The sequence below is a fragment of the Camarhynchus parvulus genome, chromosome 1 (genome assembly GCF_901933205.1).
Source record: "Camarhynchus parvulus chromosome 1, STF_HiC, whole genome shotgun sequence".
NCBI classification, from domain to species: Eukaryota; Metazoa; Chordata; class Aves; order Passeriformes; family Thraupidae; genus Camarhynchus; species Camarhynchus parvulus.
Genome location: NC_044571.1, coordinates 9,314,358 through 9,338,890, shown reverse-complemented (window position 1 = coordinate 9,338,890; position 24,533 = coordinate 9,314,358). Strand labels below are relative to the sequence as shown.

The 24,533-nt window shown below is 36.5% G+C and overlaps 1 protein-coding gene across 1 annotated transcript in view; it reads right to left on the bottom strand.

Moving 5' to 3' along the window:
- The window catches only part of CFAP47 (cilia and flagella associated protein 47), a 260,858-nt gene that overhangs the window by 190,704 nt on the left and 45,621 nt on the right, over positions 1–24,533 (bottom strand). The window contains 7 exon segments of the mRNA XM_030954886.1: positions 8,901–9,096; positions 11,461–11,601; positions 12,142–12,235; positions 12,919–13,125; positions 13,909–14,158; positions 14,910–15,038; positions 17,120–17,220. Of these exon segments, the coding sequence (XP_030810746.1) occupies positions 8,901–9,096; positions 11,461–11,601; positions 12,142–12,235; positions 12,919–13,125; positions 13,909–14,158; positions 14,910–15,038; positions 17,120–17,220 (1,118 nt within the window).

Below are 24,533 nucleotides of genomic sequence, written 5' to 3'. Positions count from 1 at the left end.
ATGCTAGAGTTCATGTTAGACAATAGGAAGCTCTTTCAAACGGAAATGAGTGGGAAATTCTGGCAGATGTTTCCTTAAGTGGATTGTGGAATCTCCTTTTTCAGAGATTTTTATAACAGCAAATACCTGTTTAGTACACTAAAGGTATATTCAGATTAGTCTTTGTACATGAGAAAAAAGCAGATAATTTCTGGTCTCATTCTACATTTCTGGGACTTATTGTGGGTTCTTTTTAAGTTTCACTTTTTTTAACTGATCCATCATCTGGATAAGCAGATATATGATCTGTTGGAATTATTTGCATAAGAATAACCTGAGTCACCCCTGTGACACTGCACAGTGTAAAAACTGGCTTTATACCAAGGATTAAAATACTTAAAGGATCACATTTTTGTTGAATCTACTAAGTTTCAAAACTATTTTATATGAAAAAAGTAAGAACTACAATAAATCTTTAAAGTACTGTATTTCTGGTGAAGGTTATTCTGCTGTTTTCACAAATAATAAGAAATTTAAATTCTTGACATGACTTGAAAATCCTTATATCTAGGGAGGAACAAGAAATACCAATGATAAATTTTCTGTTATATACCCACAAGCAAAATTTTCAAATTCTGAGTCACTGAAAAACAGAGGAAAAATACACAGAGCTAGGCTACTATTATATAAGAATTTTCAAGTAAACCAAATACATTCTCACAAAAACTTTGAAACTGATGGCCTTTTGTGATTAAAGGCATGAAACAGGGCTTTATAAGAAATTAATAAATTAGACTATGTTACTAAGAGTAGCAGTGGAATGGTGCTATGACAGCAGTCTGTATAAGTAGGCAGGACACCAAGAGCAGGAATGTTGTTAAATAGCTTAGTGGAATACACAAATTTGCCAGCAAAAGAAGAACCAAGTCACAGTGTTAAGCAGCAAACACAAAACAAAGTATTTTACAAAGAATAGAGATTTTGCATTTACTTACTGCTTCAGAATACTGTGATACTACAAGTGTGCATAGGCCGAAAATACAATTAAATTCACAGAATGGAAACCTAGTACAGCATCACAGGAGTGCCACCTGCACCTGATGGAGTCCTGAATTTCAAAGCAGGAAGTCTGAGAGTATGCATAAAGCCTTTCTGTGCATTTGCAGTGTTACTCACCTCTAAGCAACTTCTGTTGAAGATAGAATACTGAGCTACATCTACCTTTAATATATCACAGTACGTCCTTTCAGTGTAAACTAGTGCAATAATAATGGTTCACATTATTATATGGCAAATTCTTCCTCTAGAATTTGAAACTGTCTGGAGGTGGAACTAATCTATAGCTATAATAATACCTATAGTCCTGTTTCAGTAGCTTAAACCTGGCACTGAATAATACAAACATTTACAGAAGAAATATGTAGCAATAACCTTTCCTGAACATGCTAAGATTGGAACCAGAACAAGTTTTGAAATTATAGTACTGAGCATAAGAAAGATGAGATGAAATATGCCTTTGAATAATTTTTGAAAAGGCTATTATTTATTGCTTAAAAAAAAGATTAAGAGATTGATAACTTATCTGCCTTCAGAACATATAGTATGTGTAGCTACACTTAACATGGCAAACAAGTTTATTTTATTTTATTAGAGATGAAAGAAAAATTACAAGTCCTACTTCAGGCAGGATGCAGGATACAACTCTTGCTCATCAAAACTGATAATTATTCATCTAAGAATGCTTGAAATATCACTGACAGATCAAATTAATACCCCTGTCAATTCACAATTCTAAGCAGAAAAGCTCAAGAAGCACCACATGGGGCAATAACAGAAAAACAGAGACACTGGGGATATGTCTCATTTATTCCCATCTGTTGCAGAACACTTTTACCCTGAGGCATGCACATTCATCTTTCTGCTCCTAAAAATAATTTCCTATAGTCTTTCTATGCAGTTTTGTTTTATTTTCACTGATTCATATCCTAAACAATATCTTCAACTGACAAATTTCTGAGGGTTTTATGTATCACATAAGAGCAGCATTACTTTATATCAGTCTCCATTTCTTTGGCCTTCAACAGAAAACTTCCCCCACCAGGGTGAGGAAGCTCCACCAAGGACCCCCCAGGACCGTGAACATCCCAACAGCTGGACCACTGCTGGAATCAGGGCTGGTGAACTCTTGCTTTCCCTCATTCCTTTCCTTTTTCTCTCTTTCTTTTCATCTCACCTCTTTATCCAAACCCCACTGCCACATCCTTACAGAGTAGATCAGGGACTAACAAATCAATTTCCATGCCAAGTGTGTAATTTACTACTAAAACTCTGTGAGTTTTTGCAGACCCTGACTTCTTTCATTCCTTTCAATCATGGGTATTTATGAATCTTGAGTGCTCCTTTCACCTTAAGGGTTGCACCTCACACCATGGCATTTCACTTAGACATCATTTAGATTTAAAATGCTACAAATCACAGCAAATCCTTACAGCTTTGCTGGCTTCTAGACTGGCTTCACAATGATTACTAACCTGCTTGTGTTTTTTTATTTAGTAAAACAAAATCTAAATAGTGCTCTCAATTTATTGTTTGATACTTAAAATAAATTCACAGAATCTTTCTCAAACTTCACAGGCTGAAATATGTTTTCTCCTCAAAAATATCTGATGTTGTATTACTAAATCCTCAGCCATACCACACTCAATATATATATTTCCCATGCATTGCAGAAGTAGCATTAATTATACAAATAATCAAATGCATATTTATTCCAATTAACATACAACACTGCCAAGTTCTCTGGCTAAAAGCAGAATTGCTGTTTAGACATCTCACAGTGTATTGCAAGTAAGTAAAATTTCTTTCTAAGCATTTGTCTGATTATTTCTCATTAGTAAATTATGGTTTTGAGGACCAGCATATATTTATATACATATAAGCATACATGTCTACAAACACACACAGGTATGTATATATATGCATATATGTACACACAAACATATACAGAAATACACATAGGCCTGAGTTTAGGCTTTACTTTCTTTTTTTTAAGATCTTTTTGACAGGTTTTGAAATATGAACCCTTTGAATATTTTCAATATACAATTCCAAGGATTACCCTTCCCACTTTTATTTCCCTGAAGCTGCATAATGCCAGACAGTATAAATAGTACAAAATAATTTTTATACTACACAAAAATCTAAAAAGTTAAATGAAACATGACGTTCTGCTTACTTCTCAATGGCTTGTGAACTTCAAACTCAGAAAATAGTTATATTTCCCTTTTTTGTTAAATAAAATTCTGATATGATCTTGTGGGTTTTTCAGGTATAGGAAACAAACATGGAGTGCTCAAAACAACAAAGAAAAGCAAGCAGAACAGAAAAGCCTATTTATTGGATTCCATATTAACATTTTATGTTTCATTCTTATGTTGTGCTGTGCAGATCAAGAGATATAACATAGAAAAATAGTTTAAAACTTTGCAATTTATAGTTCAGGAAATAATTTCCAGGACTTATCACTCAAGAACAATGTTCTCTTTTTTTCTTTGTTTCATTATAAAAAGTCAGACTTTTTATAATAATGATAGCAGTTCATTAGATAGTCTTTTCTTCTTTAATTCAGCCTTTTATTAAGTGGGTAAAAAGTAAGAGTCATTATTTTGGAAAATACTGTTTTGCAGTGATTCTAAACAAAAAAAAAAAAATTACATGAAATTAAACAAGATTCTTCCACCCTGCAAAGGGTGGAAGTATTCTTTAACTCTAGTTCCTCAATTTTCTCTGACAACTATTAAGTTGAGAAGCAAAAATCAATGGACTCCCTAAATATCCTTCCTAAAACTGGGGAAAGAAAGGAGAGAGGAGAGAGGACAAAGGCCAAAGAAAAATTCATGAAAACTTATGAAAGAATAAAAAATATACTACGGAATTCTTATGTCAGAAACAACCTTAAATAAAAGTTCTACAAAATCAGTTTTAAACAAGAATTTGACTTAACTCTCATACAATTTTTTGAAGATCTGTAATCACACACTAAAATATCTCCTCCTGTAACATTTTAAATCAGATGTCATATTGAATTGATATCAAAATTAGAAAATATAAAAATTTAAACCACAAAACTCCCAAGCTCACTAACAGTGAAGTGAATAAAATGCAGAAAACCCGAAACTTTCCTAATTAGAAGTAAGAATCTTGCAAGATGCAAGACTATGCCTAAGATTGCCAGACACACCTATGTTGGCAATGGATTAGAATTTCTCTTCCCTCTTTAGCAGATTTTCCCAGTTAAGTGAAGATGTATCTGCTCTGGGAATGCTCATGAATCTCAGACACAGACTGACTCTTCAGGTATTGCTGATATTACTGGCTGTCATCTTCTCTAACAATTTTATATTAAATATAGAATTATCTATTCTTTTCAAAATCTTCCTGGAACATACTGAAGAAAATTCCCTATTTCCAAAAACATAATTTATCTTTTTTACCTCAGTAAGAGTCAAAATTAATAAAGAAGAGACATACAGCATCTCAGGAGACAATTTAATTCACCAGTTTGCAAGATTTTCTACCATTTAGGGACTACAGTATCTGAATTACAATATCCTTTACTCTAGCAGCTCTTCAAGGGTTTTTCTTGACTGTTATTTTTTCATGTTATTAGCAGTTAGTCTTTCAGAGAGAAATGTTGAAAAGAAACATGAAGATAAGGAACACTAGAAGGTAAACTGAAAATTTATTACACTCAAATAATTAAAGCAATTAACTATTCCTCTGTTATCATTATTATTGTTCATATAATGCCTTAAGTGGGTACTGAATCTTATATTTCATGCCTAATTATAGCCTCAGCATAACAGGCATAGCTGCATTTCACAGTTTTCTGGCATTTGGACTCAAACTTCAACCTTGCTTTCCAGTTTGTGGTCAATAAGACGTGGTACAAAGCCTGCCCTTCCAAAACACATGCCAAGATGCTTTTAAAACTTCTATTTTTCAATAGCAGTAAGGAGAGAAGATGTGGAGACACTAATCTCCTCACTAATATTCTCTATAAGCTATTAAGATCTTAATTCTTGCAAGAGGAGAGTTCTGATCAATGGCATAGTTATCTCCAGCTTCAGAAGAGTTTAATAAAGATGAATATTTGAAACCTCTCTGCACTGCAGTAGCTTAGGCTTTTCTCACTGTCACATTTCACTTTAAGGAGCTTAGGTATCAAAGGAAAGACTGAGAAATGTGGCCTGGATAGATCTTCATTTATTTTGTGGGAAAACAGACAGTTTTGAGCTGAAAACAGCAGGTCAATACATGTTGCTAGTCAGGGCTAAGTATTCAAAGCAGAGTGTTCAGATGGTAACATTCAGGAACATAAATGTTAAGCAAAAAGTGGTAATTGCTCTCTGATCTGCACTGTAGTAAGATTTGGGGGAAAAAAACCCCAAAACCCTAACTGATCCTTCTCTTAAAATTAGCAAATAATAACAACCAAAATTCAAAACAGGATATTTGAGACTTTCAGCTGAGATGCAGTTAATATACTCTGACATTTTTCCTTATGACACTTAATTTCCTCTGGAAAAGCCTGCTTAAACGCTTAGTTTAAAGCTAACATAAATTAAAATGTCAAAATATCTGAGTATAAATTTAAAGATTGATCTTATCATCATAAAACTTAAAGGACCAAAAGTATATCAGATTATTAAATCTGCCAAAGTATATAAGCTCTTCTCCAGTGCATGATCTTAAGGAAGAAATTCAGACTAATGACCCCTGGGGGATATTACTGATCACCAGACTCCAGCCAGACTTTGTGCCACAACCCTTTGAGCCTGGCAGTTCAGCCTAATTTCAGTCCACCTCACTGGGCTCTTAACTGGCCTGTACCTCACCAGTTTGATTTTGAGGATGTTACAGGAGGCTGTTGAAAGCCTTGCCCAAGCTGAGATGAACAACATCCACGCTCTCCTCCGTCCACTGAGCTGGCCATGTCATCATGGAAGGCAATGAGGTTCATCCAGCATGATTTTCCCTTTGGAAATTCAAGGCAAGTACTCACAAAAACGTTCCTCTACTCTGTATGCTTGGTAATGTTTGCAGAGATTATTTAGTCCCTCAGCATCCCAAGAGACAAGATGAGGGTGACTGGCTTTAAAGCTTCCTGGATTCTCTTTCCAGATGGGAATAACATCTGTCCCAAACCTCCCCTCCTCAGATTGTCCTGACCTTTCCAAGGCTGTTAAATGTGACCTTGTAATGGCATTGGCCCCTCAGCACTTGGTGAACTCCCCTGGGTCCCCTGGGCTTGTGTTTGTCCAGGGGCTCCCCAGTCTGATCCTGCCCCACCAAGGCTAAATATTCCTTGTTCCAGACTTTCCCATCCATCTCAAGGGCCTGGGATTGCTCAGTGCTCAATCTTAAACAGCAGAGACCAAGGTAAAAGAGAAGGCACTGAGTCCCTCAAGTCTTTTCTGTGCTCTTTGCCTTCAGATTCTTTGCCTCATCTGGAAGAAAGAACAGCACAGTAGCAGAACCCTATTCATTCTGAGGCAGCCAAAGCAAAACAGGCTGGAGGAAAGTGAAGGTTAAACAGAGGATTCAAAGAGATATTGAGGCAAGTCATCTCTGAAACAAAACAGAGTCAGATGACACAACTAGATGCTTTCATAATGCAAAGGCATAACAGTAAGACTATGAATTTCACAATTTTTCAGAATCTTCTCTCTTTATTTTGGATTATTAGATCTTTCCCAATGCTCATTTATGCCATTTGGGGAGAGAAATGGAAACAGAAGCAAAAGAAAAAGCCATGCTTATGTGCATACATCAAGTTGTTTTTAGGTGCTCTACAGAAAAGAGAATACATAACTCATTAATCAAAAAACCTATAAAGAAATTCATATAGCAAGGCAGCATCTGTAATTTCCCATATGCAGGAAATGTATGGGAGTTTATATATATATAAAAATTCTGCCTTTTCATTCCAATCTTGCACCTCTCTGAAAGCAGAAAAGTGTAATTAAGTGAAATTGTAGGTGGGAACTGTAATGCAGATAAATGTCCCCTGGCAGTAACCACAGAATTCATCTTCACCTGTGACCCAGAGTCAAAGCTACAGCTAGATTTGCACTAATTAATATATCAATCTAATAAGTTATCTGTACTGATAGCATGATTTAGCAGAAGTTATTATTATTTTCTGAGAACACCAATATTGTAATTAAAGGGTTCTTCTTTGGTGCCAATTTTGGGGAGCCTTTAGAACTAAATAATGGTAAAAAATCCCTACTTTACAATTGCTGATAATTATATGATGACTTATTAAAAACAGGTCCCTCATTTTTATATTATAATTCATTACCTACTCTTAGGCAACTAAAGTAACACTTTCAATAATTGGCTCTTTCAATGCATCCATAGTACATATTCCACTTGGACATCTGCAGCTTTTTTATCTGGTAATATCCACTAGATCTGTATTTTAGAATTCACTCCTTAAAGACTATAACTCAATTAAAAGTTTAATGTTAAATAAGATATATTTTGGCACTCAGATTCTCCCCACCGAGCTCCCACAGACCAGAACAAGGCCAGCCACACCTCAACACCCAGATATTACTGGAGCCTTGCAATCCAGAGAACATTTGGAGATGGGGAATTTATCCATGCAGCATTTACAGTGAGCCACAAACCTGGTCAGGCAGAGCCATTCTCTCTGCAAGTTGTCATCTGCACACAGAGGCTCAGAAAAGCCCAGCAGAGCAGTGCTGGCAGCTGTAAGAAAGCTCCATTAAAGCAGGCACAGATAATAAAAAAATAATATATTGCAAATACACCCAGGGCATGTTATTTAGCTGGGGAGCTCCCTGAGTTAATCATAAGACCAGGCCCAGATAATGCAAAAACAGCCAGTTTCTGCTGGATGCAGGAGGTACAGACTAACATTTCAATCTTACCAGCAGAAGTACTCAACATATTTTAGAACAGCCATTACAATTTGCTTCTGCCCAGTAAAATGAGAAAAGCAAAGGGATAGTCAAAGCATGTGCAAAATAGAGATTCTGCCCAAACTGGACTTATGGAAGATGACATCCAAATAGATTATCCATAATTGAGAGAGGTCAAAAATCACTTGAGGCATAAAATGACACTAGAAAATTTTTCCACATGTGGCTTAGGAGCCATTCTGGAAGTCATCCCTGCTTATCACCAGACTGGCCTTTCTTGTTGTTCACCACACACCCAAAATTACTGCTGAAAAGGGAAATTAAGTTAGGGTCAAAAACCAAAGTAAAAAGCTATGAAAGAAAATGGAAATAATAATTACTAGTGGTTGAACAGTTTATCCGATTTGAATACCAGAACTGCCTAGATCAGTCTTAAATGGAAAGGGTAATTTTATCTAGCCTTAGTCAAGCAACCATGAGAGTCAACCTGCTTTTACAAGCAGGACAGGATTTGTAATCAGGAACCTTGGTCTCTACTGATTTCCCAAATGTCATTGAATAAAGGACATACAAAAATATTCTAAAAACTCTGAAAAGCTAGCTCTCAAACATATCACTATAAGCACACATACTAACAACTATGTCTGACTATAAACAGGAATATTAAGACAAGGTAATTACTGCTAGCACTTCCTGACAGCATTAATGGGAAGAAGAAAGTGAGAAGGCTCACATCACCCTTTATGCCTAGTTAAAAACTGCAACACACAGATATCATGAATAGTGCTAATCAAAAGATGCTGATCTTGGAACACAGAAACACAAGGAAAGGAAATACATATGGGTAGGCAATAACTTATACCAAAAAATACTTTCAGTGGCAAGTTGTCACAATATCTCTATGAGTAACAATTGCAAAAGTCTACAAAAGGAGGATTAGAAGAAAGAGCATAGTGAGAGTTATCTCACCTCTTTCATTATCTTTCCACACAATTTTTCGATTTTTCTCATAATTTTTATTCAACCAGATGAGGATGGTTCGTTCATATCGAGAATATACATTACTGCATAAAGGTTCTGATTTTATTCCTGGCATGTTCTGCAAGCTTTCCAAGCTCGAGGGGTCAGGAACCATACGGGAAGAAACGCGTGGAAGAACAAACACCTGAAATGATAAAAAAATGTTTTCAAGCATGAGCTGTAAAACGAATTTCAAGCTGACAGATAAAGAAAAAACCCAAACACTTCAAACTCAAGAGGTTTTATAATTTAGGGAAGGTTTAGGGGATTGTACATTAGCACCCACATAACCCCTACACAGGATGGTGAAAGGTCTCAAGGTCAAGACAAACAAGAAGCTGCTGAGATCACTGGGTTTGTTCAGCTTGGAGAAGGCTGAAGAGTGGCCTCACCACAGTCTACAAATTCCTCAAGGAGGGCAGAGGAGAGGAAGGTGCCAATCTCTTCCTTCTGATGATCAGCAATATGGACATAAGGAAATGGAATGAAACTGCAACAGGATAAGTTTGAATCCTAGGAAAAGGGTCTACACTCAGTGAGGGGTCGGTCACTGGATCAGGGAAGTGGTCATGGCACCAACTCAGAGTTCGGGGAGCACCTGGAGAATGCTCTCAGTCATATGGTTTAGCTTAGGTAATCCTGTGAGGAGTTGGAATCAATGCTCCTTATGGGTCCTTTCCAATTTGAGATATTCTCTGAGTTTAAATATTTTTTGTTTTCAACTTTTCTCCAAGTTTTGATGAACCCTGTAAAACTATTAGGTCATCTGTATTCCAAGAATTACAGTGCATATTCTACCCAAAGCTCTAACTGCTGAACTACTTACACTGATGTCCAGCACAATCTATAGAAACATTCAAATTGCATCTTTCATGACCCAGTTGCTTATTTAGGTCCAAATTACACTGATTGTTTCTCCTGAAAAATTCAGATTAAAGGCCTAAAATAAAATTCAGGGCAGAATTGGTTTTCTGGGCTGCAAGTGCACATGGGTGGCTCATGTCCAGCATCTCATCCACCAGCACCTCCAAGTCCCTCTGGGCAGAGCTGCTCATAATCTGTTCATGCCCCATCCTGGACTGATACTGGAGATTTCCTCAACCTGACTGATATAAAACCTGATTGAATCAAGGCATTTCAAGCTACCTATTTTTTTATGATTTCATCTCATCAGGAAAAAAAAATCAAAATCCAAACAACAAAACACACACATATATTATTAATTTTGGTGGGGTTTTGCTCTGTGCTAGTCTGTCATGTACCTATGAATACTAGAGCAAACTGAAAGAACAGCAAAGTGAATTGCTTTCTGGTAACTATGATTGCATTTTTCCACAACTATATTCCCATGTGTCCTTAAGTCATCTGTCTCAGTCCATGTACATATGCTGTTTCATCTCTATTTTTTTGTGCTTTCCCTATCAATATTCACATAGTCAGAGAATACTTGAGGTTGGAAGGTGCCTCTGGAGATTGCCTGGTCCAAACTTCCAACTTCCCCAAAACTCCACAAACCCCTCAAGGTATCCATTCTAGTGTGTGACCACTCTAACAGGAAAAGAGGTTTTTTAACTTCAAAGGCATTTCCTGCATCTCAGTTCATGCCTGGTGCCTCTTACCATGTCATGAGGCACAACTTGAGGAGTCTGGCACTGTCCTCCTTACAACCAACCTCCCCTCAGGTACTGAAACACATTTCTTAGATATACCCCTCCACCCAAGACTTCTCTTCTGGCTGAACAGTCTCAGCTCCTTCAGTCTCTCCCTAAATGACAGATGCTCCAGTCTCTTAAATCATCTGTGGAATCCTTCACTGAAGGCACACCCCAGTACATCCATGTCTGAATTTTACTGAGAAGCCCAAATATTAGCTATATTTTTAATCTATTTTCTTTGGAACAGAAATAAAGAAATTTTTCTCTTAGGCACATAAATGTACTGATCAATGAAGAGCACATAAGCTTTACTTTGGAAAACATGGCACCCAAGATTTTTCTTTATCATCAGTAAAAATAAAATTGAATAAAATCTGAGAAGTCTATACTGACCAAGATGATCATATTTTAAAATGAATAGTTATTATAAAATATGCTTAGCTGTTTAAAAATTCCATTCAAATATAAGGCAATGATTGCTACAGTTACACATCTAGGCAATTACGTCCAGTGAAAAGGGCTTCTAAGCAAGGTAACACAAAAGCATGAAAGAGTTTTCTTTACTTGCACTAATATTTATATAATATTTAATTCTACAAAATGCAGACTGTTATAATATAACATTTCCTAGTTGGAACATATTAACACACTTGAAAGGTTTTAAAGAAAATTAAAATATTCTCACTCTCTTTTTTCTTTCTCTGTTAGAGAAAAAACAAAATGCTTACATGCATTTCGTTTTAAAGATGTGTTTGGAAAAAAATAAACCTCCAGTATACTACAGATCTTTTTCAAAATAAAGCTTTTAGCCATCAGTTCCTCAGAATCTGGTAGCAAATATATCGGCAATTTACCTTGTACATCTGCAGCAGCACATCTGTCCAAGCTCGTTTGCTCATTGTCTCAAACATTCTGCTCTCCAGAACAAAAATACGCCTGCCACTTAACTTGCCTGAGCTTCTCATGCTTTCCCTCTTCGCTTCAGGTACAAAACACTTCAGATAAAAGATGGGAATTTTTTTTCAATATTCATTTCATCAGTTTGGATAGGAAATTCACAAGAGCACAATAATGAATCAATGATATAAATGGGTGATAACATCTACTGTAGTGCAATAGAGATCAACATTAGAACCATTTGCAGTTTGCTGCTATCTCAGGAATAAGAACCATAAAGAATTGACAGGAATTGAAAACAGCAATCGGAAAACAAGGAAAACACACAAAACACTTAAAGATGGTAAAATCTGTATGATAATCAGATCTCTACTTTAAAACATATCTGTTGGACATAAATATCAGGTATTAACAGTATCAGAAGAAATTGGAAAAAAAAACCAGGGAGACCAATGTAAATGTTAGAGTCAGCTTAAATTCCTACTTACTCTCACACATGTGCTTAGAGTTATGCAATTCTAAAGAGTCACCACAGTAAAAACACTCATGGCCCACCAAGAACTTCCACTAGTATCCAAAGGACTGAAACTGAGCACATGGGCTTTGTTAAAAGGAGAAAAAACACCAAACCTACCTACCCTCAGTCCAGTATTCACTTCACTCCATAACTCATAATCTTCTGGTGCAAGCAGAAATTCTGGCATAATATGAGGAAGATATGCTCCTTTCCTTCTGAAATCACAAAGCAGGAAAAGTTAATAGGAAACATAATTAAATGAAATTAAATTTTTTCAAGTTGTTTAATCTTTGTGTAATCTCCTCTATCTGAATAGCCTCTGGAGTAGTGATCCAGTTCCACTAATTGCTTAGATGATCTTCATGGATAGAAACTCATGTTCAATTCCTATGACTACAACTACACACTTAAAGACCATACAACTCTGGACAGATTGGCTTCTTTTTGAGCATTGCTCCTCCAGGAAGGATTTATTATAACACAAAACATCAAAACAAATACTATCCATTTCCATGTGAAAGCCAAAGGAGTCATCAGGTTCCATCAAGAGCATCAGTGGAATGGTGAGATTATGAATGAAAAACTTGATCTGACTGTCTACTGAGCCTGTCTAAGAAGGCTACAAGTCATCTTTTGCAATTAAGGAAGGAGAGTTCTTGTGTAATTCCTGTGCTGGATATAACCCTACCAGAGGACACTTTGATTAGTGCAAACTGCAGATAACCTTGGTAAAAATAAATTAAAGGTTATAACACATAAATCTTATCTCAGAAAAATGATAAAGGAAACCCTAAACTCACTGTATGCCAGCCAGTTAGAACTAGGCTTGAAGAAGGCTAATTATAAAAATTGGAAGGAAAAGGTGCACGCATGGATATCTCATCATAACTGTACTTACCTAAGGAAGGAAAGCAATTCAGAATGCTGCCAGTGGAGTTGGAACATTCTTTCTACTGGATCAGTGGACAATGACTGGCTTGCTGCAATGCCTGGTATTGATTGTCCATTCAGATGCAATAACATTTCATAAAAACCTTTATCTTTGTCAACCCTTCGTTTAAAATTCTTTTCTTGCGCAACAGTTAGCTGGACTATACACACATCCCTAAGAGAGAAAAACTTTTGATATCATATTGATATAATTTGATATTATTCTTCCAAATGCACAAAATGAGGTACAATTTCATGTATCACAAGGCTAATTTAAGAAACCATGAATTAAAAACAGCAGCAAGGAGGGTTGAAAAGTACAGCATTTTTTCATCTTTACAGAACTTTCATAATAAAGTAAGGATTTTGAACTGCATGGAATATTTATACCTTCATAAATAAAAGCTTTCTGCCAAATATAATTTGGATTTTTATCATAAATGTCTATGTGAGTCTTTCCCAGCAGAGTGGCTTCTTCACTATTTAGCACCAAGCTAGATAAAATCAAATAAGTGAGGCCACCACAACTGATGTATTTCCAGAGTACTTGCAAGACTCTTGGTTATAAAATATTATTTCTCATTTGTTTCTTGATCTTTAGATTATGTGGGGGGAAAAGACATTGTTAAAGAACCTACTTATGCCTCCAAAAAAGGGACAAAGGCTAGAACTGTTTTCAGTCTCAGAGGAGAATCAATTTCAGTTAAAAAGGTGACATATAGCTTGAACTGCATATTTAACACACACTGCATTATGATACACAGTATGATAGTTGAAAATGTATTTTAGAAAGTAAAAACTAACACCTGGATGATATTTTCATATAAGCACCATATAGAAGCTAAAATTTTGATAGAAAACTGTGCATTAGAGTGTGTTTCTATTCCTTAGATCATACCCAAAGCCCTTAAAGAGATCTGTTATCCTGAGACAGACAGGAGTTAGCTCTATGAATTACCTTCTCAGTGAATAAGGTATGGAAATGGGATTCTGTCCCTTAGACCAGCCAAAGAGTGTGAACCAACTCTGGACAGCATTTAGGGTCTTTTGAAAGAAGATGTAGTCCTCCTCATCTTCATCAGGAAAAAATGATAATTCACACTTATCTCCTTTCTTATCACTTTCACTGACAGTTTTACTCTCTTCACTTGCTTCTTCATTCTCTTCACTTTCATATTCATCACTCTCACTTTCATCAGTGGTACTCTCTGAAGGATACAAACAAAATAAATCATCCAGAAAGATTTCTTATTTCCCCATTTTTGTCTAGTACAAAAATATTCAACACAGAATTGTTTACAAAGAACAAAAAACTGCCAGACAACAAATGATCAACTTCCTTTAGGAAAAAACAATTTAAGCTACATTTACACATCTTAGGAATAAAATAATATATTGAAATTTAATTTCACTTTCAAAAAAAGCATTACCCAATCAGCAAAAAATAAATTCAAGCATGGCTTACAAAACTATAGACAGAATCTTAAAAGGGACAGTCTCACACCAGGTTCCAACAGACTCAGCTTTGCCTGTCAGTCACTGCAAGTTCACTTTAACAGTTATTGTACAGGTATAACTCCCACTGCATCCATAAGCCTTTGGACTTTTCTCCCCTCTCTTAGGCTTTCTCACTCCTAAATTCTGATCTGTTCATAACTAATATATTTTAAAAACTATTAGTTGTTAACATCAACAACAATATCATTGCACAAAAAGGTAAATAAAAAAACAAATAATAGTTTTCCTTATAACACAACTAACTTAGGTCAACCTCTTTCCTTGAAGGTGTATTTTAATACCACTGTTGCAGTTTCACTAAATGATATAAAAATAAAATTAATTTATACCCTTGTGAATTAAAAAAAAACATTACCAGGATTTAAAAAGAAAACCCAATACAATGTGGAGAAAAGAGGCTAATTCTTTATAAGATCATTGATTTTATGTGCTGTACTATACCTGATTGAGAATCTTCCCAGCTGGAGCCACTATTTGCACCTAAAGAACTTGTGGAATGGGTATGTGAAGGTGACGCTGGTGTAAAACATGGCTGTAGAACAACTTCTCCAGTGCTGAAGTCTTTACTGTCTGTAAAAATAGATTCAAGCTGCAGCTGAGAAAACATATTTTATTGTCTGAGCCCTAACAAATTATAAATATCTACTTCTATATTTTTCTAATTCATGCTTCAATTAATCAAGTAACAGTTCTTATTTGACTCATAAAAATCTTACTTTGGTCATTAGACTGGGGTCCAGAAAAAATTGCATGCATTTTTGGGGTTTTTTCCCCATTAACTGTATATTTTACAGGATGCATCTTCCTGCTTGCTGAAAAGCCCCTATCAGAACAATGCTAGTTCAAGAATTCTGTGTCATGAACAAAATATTCTTAAAGACTTCTTTTTGTTCACAGCTGTGTAATGAGTCTTTCATCACTATCAGGCTCTTTTATACTTGACAACACATATTTTACCAAAAAAACTCAGAGGTAAACTTTATCAATCCATCAGTTCTGCAATAACAGATGTTCTGACATTCTCATTTTGGCCTAAAATAGGATTAAAGGACCCTCTATCATCAGTTCAAAAGAGGCACCAAGTGTAGTTTCCAGAGAAGCAAACACACCACTAAGAGAAGCAAGAACTCTCTATGATTATCTTTTAAATTTTGAATGCTGGCACTGTTATTTTTACCATCTGTAGGAAGTAAAACAAAAGCACAGTGTCAGAGTGGAGGCAAAGCCTTCCTGGATACCTTTCAAAGACACTGTGTTGTATAGATAAGGTTTGGTCACCCATTAAACAGCATTCAACATTAACACAGTCTGTACAAAATCCCATTAAAAATACTCAAGGAATTTAGCAGTAATTACTTGCTTCAAAACTAACACAAACTGATGTGTAAACAAACCAATAAGTAATCAGTGCAGGACAGAAATATCCCAATATTAATGGGAGATCATTTATTATAAAACCATCACTTCATTTTTGGCTTAATCCTCAATGGAAATCTACAAAGCATCTTTACAAGCAAGCTTGTAAGAATGGCATATTGGTCACAAAAAATAAAGAAAATAAGCAAAAAATTACAAATTAATAAGAGATAATATTTTTCCCCTTCCTATCTTCATTTAATTGTGCTATGATCCCTGAATGATGTGGTACTTACACCTATCTTCTTCCATTTGGATGAAAAAGACCAAAACATGACCTGTCTTCTTACTAATCCCTTTCTCAATTTCCCAAGTAACAATTCTCTTTTCTCTTGAATACTCTGAGTGACACACTTACTCTAAGTTGATGCAGTCTTAGAATTCAGTCTTTGATGCTAAATCTGTCTCAGATCTAAGAACTTACTTGCTTACCTAAAAAACTTCTCTATTTCATCAAAATACATCAGATCACATATACAGCTATAAAAAAACAAAAAGAAAATCATCATTTACCCCACATTGAACCTGCTTTAAGCAGGTTGGCTAGATGGCCCCCAGGGATCCCTTCTAGCCTGGATTATACAATGATCCCTACCTTGCCATGAGCACAGCCACACACAGAGATCACAGATCACTGAGACAGCAGAGATGGCTCCAGCAGGGGGGACACAGGCAGAGGTTTAGACAGAGGCAGGCAGGGAGACATAAAGCAGATAAAAATATTTCTGCTCCCTGACCACAGGTTTTTATTAGGTCTTAAAAGATAGCTGTGCCCTTCTCCCTTCAAGGACAGGAGTTAAAAAACCTTGAAAACTATTCCCAACAGGCAAATAATGACCACATTTTAAAATAACATCATGTGGTTTCTCTTTTGCTTTCTTCAAAAGATATGATCACTGTCTATCAATACAATTCAAAATAACTTATTCTCTAATGTTTTGGCTGTTTTCCCTATTCATATTTAAAACACTTCACAAAACATTCTATAAGATTTCAGTTTGCTCAATATCTTTCAATAAATATGACCTAATCATTTATAGGACAATCAACTTGTCCTCATTTTCAACAAGGAAACTGAAGCTATTAAATTGTTTTAAAAGTTTAATTGCAGTATTCCCCTGCAACAAATGAGGTAAAAAGCTATCTTGACAATCACATTCCTGTTATCACCCTGAAAACACTGGTAATACTAATGGACATAATATAATTTCAGAGGTAGAGTTTTGACTGCTTACTGCTTCTCCAGACAATTTTTTGATCAGAGGAGTGCAATGCCAAGTATGGGTATAAGGTGAGAAGACAATTGTCTGCTGTTCCAGCAACCTGAAATGAGAACCTGTTGAAAACAAAATACAGAAGTTACCATTTTCTATTTACCAATGGTAATCAAGATATTTTTCAGCACAAGAACAGAAGACAGAGTGAAGATATCAAAACTCCCTCGTTTCTTCTCTGGTGGTTGAACAGATTACACAGGTGGAACTGCACCTTTCAAAATGCTGAATTTTGATATGGTATTTCCACTTCTTAGTTTTACTATGAGCATGGGTATATCATCAGTCTGAAAGAGTCAGCAGAGATTTAATGAAATAAATTAACTCTGCTTTTCTAAAATGAAAAATAAAAACTAAACTACTAAAATTACAACTGACATTAATAAGCCTCCTAAAGATGCCTGCTAACTTGCTAAATAATTTGTCCTACAACTTCTGACAAGGGAAGTTTTCTTGAAAAGCAGCTTTTATTTTGATGCAGCATTTATTCTGTAAGACTTTACAGAAATGTCAAAATAAATATTTAAAAATAAATAGATTCAATTTAAAAACAATAAGGTATTGACTGCAGTAGCTGGAATGTAACAGAAATTGATGTCCATGCTCTGATGTTCACTGGAGTGTCTGCTCTACCTGCAGCAACTTTATTGATGTGCAGCAATCCACCTTTTAACCCTCTTTTTGTACTTCACCTCAGTCTCTCAGTGTGTAGTCAACAAGCAAATTATTGCCATCAATGCAATGCTGGGAGCCATCTGTATTTATGTTCTTAGCTCATTGCAACTGACAGGTAATTAAACTGAGCTTAGTCCTATGTTATTAAATAGCTGGGTTTGTAGTCCTTGTTTACTTATTAACAAACATTAATTTTAATTAATTGTTTTGAGTAAACTGCCAAAAGTAAAAAGAAAAATGTGTTTTAATTATTCAAACAGCATGCTGATATCCATCTTGCTTTAATACATTGAGAATTATGGATATTGAAAAAATACCTTGCACAGAAGAAATTAATATATTTTCTGTTTCCTTGAAACAACCAAAAATAAATTTATATTTATTGCAAATTTATATTAATATTAAAAGATATAACAAGACCTTTCAAGATTAATTTATTTCTAATATGACATAATTAGATTTTACTGTTGGGGTTTTTTTTGTGTGTTATAAGATAATCAAGGAAAAAATAAATGTTTTTAAAGTACCAGAAAGTAGTTTTGTTTCCTCCTTCATACTTCACTCTCCAAACACAACATTCTTGGACATGGTTTTCAAGGCAACTTTAATAAACAGAGCAAGGTTCCAACAAAATCTATAGCCATTTACCTTTCTGACAGGTAAATATTCCCATTGGGATTCCAATTTGATATCTAACAGTCATTTAAGTAAATAATCCAGCTCTGAAATGCTTTGGTTTGCTTTTAGGAAATGTTAATCCTACTGGGACTTGGCAGGGGGCAAGGCAAGGGCTCTGGCCACTTGCACTGTGCAGAATAATATTTCTTGCAGCAAACATCATTCTTTCAGCTTTTATTCAGCAAATAATCTCAGCAGCAGAGCATCAGCAGGACAGTTCGCTGTGAGAGCCACATCCAGACCTACCTGTGTGCACAAAATGTACAACTGTACATGCTCCAAACAAGTGTCAGGGCTTGTTTGTTCTACCTTTACGAAGCCATTGAAAGACACACTGGATCAATAACTACAACACAGAAAGGTTTGCAGCTTCCAACTCATGACTTTACTGTGATAAATGGCAACTGTCAGTACTCTGCAGGTACTCAGGTGAACCTCAGACAACTGAGCGAGGGGCAGGAGGGGAAGAAAGCTGACCAGAGGTTAATGAGAGACAGCTCTCAAGTTACATGAAAGTAACTCAGACGTCTGCAACATCTGAGACTCAGTCAACTTCTTGATTTCTCAGTTTGAGGCGAGCACCTCAGCCATTTCCATCCTAAATGCCAGGTTGGGATTCAGGGAAATCTTCACTCATGCTCAGATTTGCCCAGTAATGTAACACAGAAAAGTGTGCTTGAGAACAACTGCAGTACATCTGAACCACTCATACAAATTCCATGAGCGCAACTACTCAGAGCAAAGGAAGGAACTGCACAATGTAGATGATAAAGAACAGCCCCACAACAGATAATCTGTGTACAAATAAACCCCTCAGAGCTCGTGGTGCTGCCACAAGCAAAGCTCCTCCCTGTTCCTTGGATGTGCCCGGTTGGCTGCTGTGGTAACACAGTAAAAGGCACAAACACACCCAGCCAACAGCAAACAATGCACATGAGAGGGAGATGAATCCTGCAAGCCAACAACTGATTCTGCAGCTGATATTGATTATAAGGATTAAACTTCCACTGACTGTGGCTGCAGTGTGCAGGAGATGGTGGAGGTCAAGACTGAAGGATGTAGAGAGGACTGAAGAAGCTGTTTTAGGGGTGTTCAGATGCGAGAAAAGAAGGCTCAAGGGGATCTTGTCTATGTGCACAAATATCTGATGGGAGGGAGTAAGGAAGAAGGAGACTCTTCTCATTGATGCTTAGTGAGACCACAAAATGCAGAGAGTACAAATTTAAATACAGGAAATTCTATCTCATCATAAGAGAAAAAAAAACCAAAACCAAAACCAAAACCATGAAGAGTTGCTAAACACTGGAAAACTCTGCCCAGAGAAGTTATGGAGTTCTCATCTTTGAAGATACTAAACAAAATCAACTGGGCACTAGCGTTGATTCCTTGAAGAGGGGCTGAGATGATCTCTGGAAGGCTTTTCCAAACTTAGGCATTATGTAATAATAAACATCAACTCACTTACTGGCCACCTGTCCACTTTTCAGTAAGTACTTTATTACAGCATTTTCTCAGAAGTGCTATTTGAAACAAAATTCAAGAATGAGTCTGTACCTAAAAATTTCATCTGAAATTTAAATAATGCCACTCCATTCATAAGGACACATGGCAGAAAAGTGAAGGTGCTAGGAGCTATTTATCATATGCCTTTGAGGAACTGAGTCAGAGGGCACCAGACAGAAAAGCATGCACACTAGCATGCAAATACAGAAGAGAGATTACAAACACATGTGCATTCTGTACGTGTAAAAGCATCTTGTATCACTGACCTTTACTCACAACATCATTAATGAAATGATGTTACAAAACTAGAAGTCTCGTACAACATATTTATTTTGTATTTGTAGCAGAGTTTAATGAAATATTAGAAAAGTCTGTATTATTCTATTGGAATGAAAGGTACTTGTGCTGTTAGCAAATGTGAAGTCACTAAATACATTAAATTATTCAGTGTATTTGGTTTTATAATGCTTACTAATGCAAGTAAAAAATTTGTTATGTACATGAACCATCATTGCCACTGCTACTCCAGTGTTTATTCCCTAATGCATATTTCCAAAGAACACAGAACACAGGAATGGCCACTAAATAGACTGTGTTTACCAACATCTGAAACCTGCTGAGCACCAGAAGTAAAGCTCCAACTGTGATGACAAAAAACATTCAATCCTGTAAAACAAAGCTTATATAGAAGTGCTTTCACTTCTTTTAAAGTAACTCTGGAGGGTTTCTTTCATTAATTTGTTTGTTTTAATGTTTGTGGAAAGACAAAAGAACCCAAATCAAAATATATTTATCTATTTTAATCTGCTATATAGAATGTCAGGTGTTTCCTAACTACAAACAAGTGATTTTTTTTGTATCCATGTACCCCAAATGTTCTAAATATGTAGGCATAGTTAAATAACTCTTCTTCAATAGTATTCATTAAGAGATGCAGAATATCACTAAATTTCTAATGAGAAAAAAATCCAAATCCATTAGCATCTAACAAATTCCTGTAGCAACATCATTTGTGTAAACTAAAAAAAATATTTAAGAAAAACTCACACTGTCAGTTTAAGAAACAAAACAAATTGCTTGCAGAAGTGATTAGTGACAAAAGAAAACCTTACCTAAGAGTGTAGCATTTTACAGATATTTAAGAATAAAGAACAAGTTTGATGCTGGGAAGCTGCAATTTAAATATCAATAAAGACCTGCCCTCCTCCCTCCCCTCAAAAATCCTAGAACAAATACAGAGAGGATGGAACTGGAAAAGGAAAAGATGACCCATGCCAGCTCTGCCATTATTCACAAATAAGCAGTTCCCCCACAATGAAGGGTCCTCATCCTTTGTAGTGGGAGCTCAGGCTTCCCCAGCAACCAACATAATACAACAATGAATAGTGGCTGACACATAATTTCATGCTATATGTAAGACTTATAGCTGGGAAAGTATCCACATTTTTTTCTAGTAGCAGCAGTGACGTTAGCACTTAATTCCTGAATAAGAGATGCTTCAGCTGTCAGGGACCATCACAATGGCAGAAAGCCACAAGCACAGAAAAGAACAGAGTGATTAATGGGTTTGGACCATCCTTGTTTTCAAAAGCACTCCCAACTATCTGAGGTAAAATGCCAACATATTCTTATGTCAGATGAATGCTGCAGAGCAGCATGCAAATATCAAGAACTCCAGTGTTTCCTAGCTCCCTGCTTTCTCATGAAATGTGAATGATATTGAAAGAAATTGACAGCTCCTGCTCTCCCACGCATGCCAGCAGAATCCATGGATTTGACATTTGCCAGCAATGCCTATTAAAGAGCTGGATGCTTTGGGCATGCTTCCCAAAAGCAAAGGGAATGTTTTCCCCTGTGAGACACCGAGATCTGATGGACTATCAAAACAACTGGAACCAATCCATAATTGGGTTAGTGACTGTGTCTCACTGCTATCATATTGTTATTACAGGCTACATTCCCTGACGTTCTCTCTTCCTGAAGTTCCAGCCATGAATAATGTGAATAAATTCAGAAATTTCATGAGTTTCCATGGCTTCTCAGTGGTAGAGGAAGAGGGAAGGGAGAACTGTAGAACATGGGAGGAAAAGACCTCAGCACACTTGAGTCACCAATGACACACCAACCTATCTACACCGCATGTGGGGATTTTAGCATATTTTTCTGCCCAGAGCACCATTTTCTTTGATTGCCTGTTCACTACTTATTTTCAGAAATAGTAAGTTAAACATTATTTCAATCAAGATGGTAGAAAAATTTCTTTTCTGCTAAACTCTTTGTATAATCATGAAACTAAAATATATAATAACAATAATTAGAGAACAAATATATAAACATGCCATGTTTGCAGAGGAGTTTTTTTTGCAAAATATGTGTCATAGCTAAATATTTCTCCCATTTATTAAATACTTGCTCAAGACAGTCTTAGATTTGATGTTAACTTTTACTTCTGAATTCCTATCAGTCCTGTGTAAGGAAGAGTAGTTTCTTCTGCTTTAGGTTCAAAGGAGCAAAAAGAAAGCATAAAGATTTAAAGTAATATTAGAATTATGTACTTATGCATTTATTAGAAATTAATGCACTTTTGTATGTTCCATTTAATGGAATCTGTGCACACAGTACATTATTGCGTAAATGACAACCATACATCTCTTCAGTTTTCTTTTACAGTAACATTTAATATTGCTTTATCATAAAAAATGATTGCCTGTCATCTTTCAAATGTTTTCTGTAAAGCAGCCAAATCCAACATTATCTATTCTCTAGCCAATGTTCACTCTGTTTTAAAGCAAAAAAGTAATTCTTATCTAGGACTAAGTACAGGCTGTGTGAATCAATCCTACTGACATTTTAGACCTGCATTTAGAAAAGCAAAATACTACAGAGCCTAAGTAAAGTGCATTGGGTTTGTATAGCCAGGTTTTGGTAGTGAGGGGAGCTACAGGGGTGGCTTTGAGAAGCTGCTGGAAACTTCCTCCACCTCCATCAGAGCCAACAGCAGCCAGCCCCAAAACAGATGTGCCACTGGCCAAGGCTGGGCCAAGTAGAAATGGTGGCAAAACCTCTGTGATAACATACCTAAGAATTTAATAAAAAGTTATGGCACAGATGTAATGGAGGCAGAGAAGAGTGAGAATCAGTGAGAGGAGCAGCTCTACAGACACAGAGGTCACTGCAGAAAGAGGAGCAGGAGGTGCTTGAGGTACCAGAGCTGGGATTCCCCTGCAGCCCTTGGTGAGACCACGGTGAGACAGCCCAGGGAGGGCACAAGGATGCAGAAATCCACCTGCAGCCCATGGAGGAGACCCAAAATGGAGCACAGGGATGCTGAGAGGAGGCTGCGAACCCATGGGATGCCTGTGCTGGAGCAGGGTCCTGGCTGGGACCTGCAGACCTGCGGAGAGAGAAGCCCACCCTGGAGGTTTCCTGGTAAGACTTGTGACCCCATGGGGGACCCAGGCTGTCCTTGAAGGACTGCACCCCATGGCAGAGCAGTCTGGGGAGGACTGCTGCCCATGGGATGGACTCACACTGGAGAAGCTCATGGAGAACTGTCTCCCATGGAAGGGAGCCCATGGTGGAGCAGGGGAAGGACTCCTCTCCCTAAGCAGAAGCAGAAAAAATGTGAGATGAATTGACCACGACCCCCATACCCTGTTTCCCTCCACTGCTGGGGAAGAGGTAGAGCTAGGAAGCAGAGAGGGGTGAAGGGAAAGTATTTTTAAAGTTGCATTTTAGTTCTCATTATCTTGCTTTGATTTCTTAGTAATAAATTTAATTAATATCTCTAATTTGAGTCTGTTTTGCCCATGAGGGTATTTGGTGAGTGATCTCCCTTCTGTTCTTATCTCAACTCATGAACCTTTTATTATATTTTCCCTCCCCTGTCCAGCTGCAGAGGGGAGTGACAGAGAGGCTTTGGTGGGTGCCTGACATGCAGCCAGGGTCAACCCCTGTGGAGTGTTCTTCTCCTCAACACTCCTGCTTTGAAATATGCCTAGAACTAGTTCTGCTTAGAAGTAAAGGCTTTTTTTCTAAGTAGCTGTAGAATACAATATTTTACCAACCTCTGAAAATCTTGTCTTGCTTATTTTAATAAGAATATCCCAGAACACAGAATAGGAGTTGAAGTTCAAAAGTTTAGTTCAAATCATTTTAAAGTACATATTATCACTTTGAAAATGGAAATATAAAGAGAGAACACCTGAAAAATTAATTCATCTTCAGCAACTGATACTGTGAGATTTCACGGCCTATTAAACAGTCCAAGGAACTTTTTCAAGACTAGTTAGCTTTTATAGGCGTTATAAAAGGTTATAGGTTTCATTGTTTTATTATTAAAGATCAAGAAGACCCTGAAATCTTGTCTTTCTAAAATACTCAAATTAACAAAGCAGTTTAAATTCATTAGATACACAGTTTGAACCAAATTTTTCAAATGCTTAGGTAATTGGTTGAATCAGGTTTGAAGTTTGAACATGTTGCACAGGGCTCCCATGGGGGCTGGCAGGAAGGAAGG